The 3,593-nt window shown below is 35.4% G+C and overlaps 1 protein-coding gene across 1 annotated transcript in view; it reads left to right on the top strand.

The window, feature by feature from the left end:
* Positions 1–3,355: 3,355 nt before the first annotated feature.
* The window catches only part of LOC106880747 (uncharacterized protein K02A2.6-like), a 393-nt gene continuing 155 nt past the window's right edge, over positions 3,356–3,593 (top strand). The window contains exon 1 of the mRNA XM_014930844.1: positions 3,356–3,593. This exon is cut by the window's right edge and continues 155 nt beyond it. Coding sequence (XP_014786330.1) covers positions 3,356–3,593 — 238 coding nt within the window.

Here is a 3,593-nt window from a genome sequence, read left to right as displayed (position 1 = left end):
ATATATACATCCTCAACCCCTAACTCTCTCGCATTATATATATATATATATATATATATATATACATATATATATATATCATGAAATGAGCTGACCTATTTGGTCATATACAGTTGTTGTGTATTTAGGAAAGAGAACGGGTGACATGAGAAGTTTTTTGGGATGCACCAAGTTGAACATCAGAACAGAACTTTCCTTATATTTTCCTTGGACATGGTAAAGTTCTGTAGATGAAAAATAGCATAATTGATTGGCTCATGGATGAATAAATCAAGTGCAGAGGGCGTCACTTGTATCTGGTGGAAGTGCTAAGGAATATTGGACTTCTAGAAATTTTGAATCTTAAGTGCTTTTGGTACTATTGATTTCAAATTTTGGCACAAAGCTAGCAATTTCAGATGGCTGGGGGTGGGGTTAAGTTGATTATATTGAATCCCAGAGTTCAATTCGTACTTATTTTATTGACCCCAAAAGGATGAAAGTCAACGATGACAGAATTTGAACTTAGGATGTAAAAGTCAGATGAAATACGGCTAAATATTTTTCTCAGCATGCCAACTTGCTGCCTTAATAATAATAATAATTATTATTGTTATTATAATTATAATAGTAATAATAATAATAATAGTAATAGTAATAGTAATAATAATGATGATGAAGATGATGATGATGATGATGATGATGATGATGATGATGATGATGATGATGATAAACAGCACTGCTTGGAACTGCTCGAAAACTCTGGATGGTGCTCTAAAATTAAGGGGTGTTACCTTAGTTCACTGGTAGTGAATAGCTGACACCATACAACATCTTCAGCATTAAAAGCTGTGCAAAAACATTAAAATAATAATAACTAGAATAATAATAATAATAATAATAATAATAATAATAATAATAATAATAATAATAATACTTGGAACCGCTCAAATACTCCGGATGGTAGTGAACAGCTGACACCATAGTACATCTGCAGCATTAGAAGCTGTGCAAAGACAATAAAATAATAATAATAACCATCAAGGCTAATAATCCAGATATTGTTGTGAAAGACCAAAACAATAAAGTCTGTTTATTGATTGACATGAGCATACCCTGTGACCATAATATCTCCGCAAAAGAATTTGATAAGCTCAGAAAACATAAAGATTTGCTAATCGAAATCGAGAAGATGTGGCATCTCAAGACGGTTACAATATCAGCATTTGGAATGATGAAAAAAAGAACTAAAAATTATTTAAGAATGATCCCTGGTTTTCCAGCCATACAGGAAGTGCAAAAGAATGAAGGTGGAGCTGGCAGCAAGGTGTGAAGCTGTGTCATGTCATCACTGGAAACTGGCTGGCTGGTGATCTGTGGTCAAACGACCAGACTTCAGAAGGTCTGAAGCCGCTCCATTTTCGACGCCACCTTCAGCTTCTTCGTCGCCAACGTCAACATGACTACTCAATGTACACACCACCAATAGTGCCTGCACAGGTTCACTCAATACTGTTGTGAAATATCTTCACCAAGGTTAACAGAACTCAACCTGTGAGGGGCCTCTGTATCAAGTAACCGGCTTGGCATAGAAGCCTCAACATCACGACATGTGACTTAGCTCTGCCTTGATGTCACAACCTGTTATATACGGACTTTCAATCTACTGTGTACCTCAACCAAGAACTGGTATTTCTTAACCTTGTGTTCAGGACGCTTAACGTCCTTGTTACAGACTCTTTTCTATGCTCTGTATTCTGTTGCATTCACATACACATATTTGTATTACATACACTCATTTATAAAATATGTGACATGAATAAAAATCTGTAAATGTACAACCATCCAGACATCTGAGTACCTGATTATTATTTTTTCTCATATATATATATATGACAGGCTTCTTTCAGTTTCTGTCTACCAAATCTACTCAACAAGGCTTTGGTCTATAGTAGAAGACTCTTGCCCATGGTGCCACGAAGTGGGACTGAATCCGGAACTGTGTGGTTGGGAAGCAAGCTTCTTACCACACAGCCAGACCTGCACTAATTTGTGCATCATACAAATTGTTAAATTATGGAGAACCTATTAGCTGCAGTAATACAGCTTCAAGAGTAGCAACAGGAACAGCTACAAGAGATGCAGATGTAAGTATTACAACAACAACAGTTAACTGAGTTACAGTCAAGAAAGTTCAGAAATTCAATAAGTTCATTTATGTCAGACGGCTTGGCAAACTCAATTTCTGAATTCACTTATAATCCAGAGGAGTGTATTATGTTTCTACCTATTATAGAATGTACAAGAGATTTTTAACAAAGAATGCAAGTCATGATCGAATGAGGAGAAAGTGAAGCTTTTACTATGCAAGGTAACTCCAACCAAGCATGAACACTACTGTAACTTTATATTGCCCAAAAAGTCAAGTGAGATCAGTTTCAAAGAAACTCTTGAATTGCTATCAAAGACCTTTTGTGACAAAAGTTCATTATTTAACTCTCCAATGGAGTGTTGGAACTTAAAAAATGACAATGATAACTTTATTACATATGCCGGAATAGTCAATTATATGTGTGAAAATTTTAAACTTCAGGAACTTACTCAGGATATGTTTAAATCCCTTATCTTCATACAAGGCCTTATGGCAACTGAAGGTAGAGAAATTCAGGCAAGGATTCTCTCAAAAATGGAGCAAGTGAATCAAGACTTAACCCTACAGACCATTGCAGAAGAATGTCAGATTATGGTAAACCTGAAGCATGGCATGAAAAAAATTTCAAGAGAAAGATTCTGCAAAAATACAGATGTGTTGACCCAGAAAGTACAACCAAAAAAGAGTGCCAAACCCCAATCCAGGTTACAGATGTGGAGGCCTACACTTCAGAAAAGAGTGTCCATTTAAAAACTGAAAATGCTATAGTTGTCAGAACAAGATTATGCAGGTCAAATGCAAAAAGCTCTAAGGTGTTTTCAGCAGAAAGTAAATACAACACAAAAACAAGAAAATTCATACACGTAAAAATAAATGGTGTAAATATTAAACTACAGTTGGATACAGGTAGTGATATTTCAATCATAAATGCGAATACATGGAGAAAAATCAGGAAACTAAGGTTATGTAAAACAGCAAAAATTGTGCATGGCATAACGGGTGATAAATTACAATTTAAGGGCAAAGTGTGTACAGACGTCACATTTTGAGGACAAACATGTGAAGCAAAACTATTCATTGTGGAGAATACAATCAATCTGTTTGGTAGAGATTGGTTGGAGTTATTTGACTTTTGGCACCTCCCTATAAGTCTCTGCTGCAAAAAGTATAAATGGTTGTCCTGTTAAAAATAAATCGTCTGAGGAACTGAAGAGAAAATTGAAAATGATGTTTCCTCAAGTAATATCAGAGGACGTAGGTTTATACAAAAAGACTGAATCCTGCTTTCAAGTAAGTGAAAACGCTATGCCTGCACTTAAATCTAACAGAAAAGTACCGTTCATGGCAACTGAAATTGTAAATGATGAGTTGGACAGACTGAAAAAGAGTGAAATCATTAAAAAGGTGGATTACTCTAAGTGGATGGCACCCATTGTGTGCACCAAGAAGAAAAATAATAACA

This window comes from Octopus bimaculoides, chromosome 16, assembly GCF_001194135.2.
Source record: "Octopus bimaculoides isolate UCB-OBI-ISO-001 chromosome 16, ASM119413v2, whole genome shotgun sequence".
Lineage (NCBI taxonomy): Eukaryota > Metazoa > Mollusca > Cephalopoda > Octopoda > Octopodidae > Octopus > Octopus bimaculoides.
This window is presented reverse-complemented; position numbering and strand designations above follow the sequence as displayed.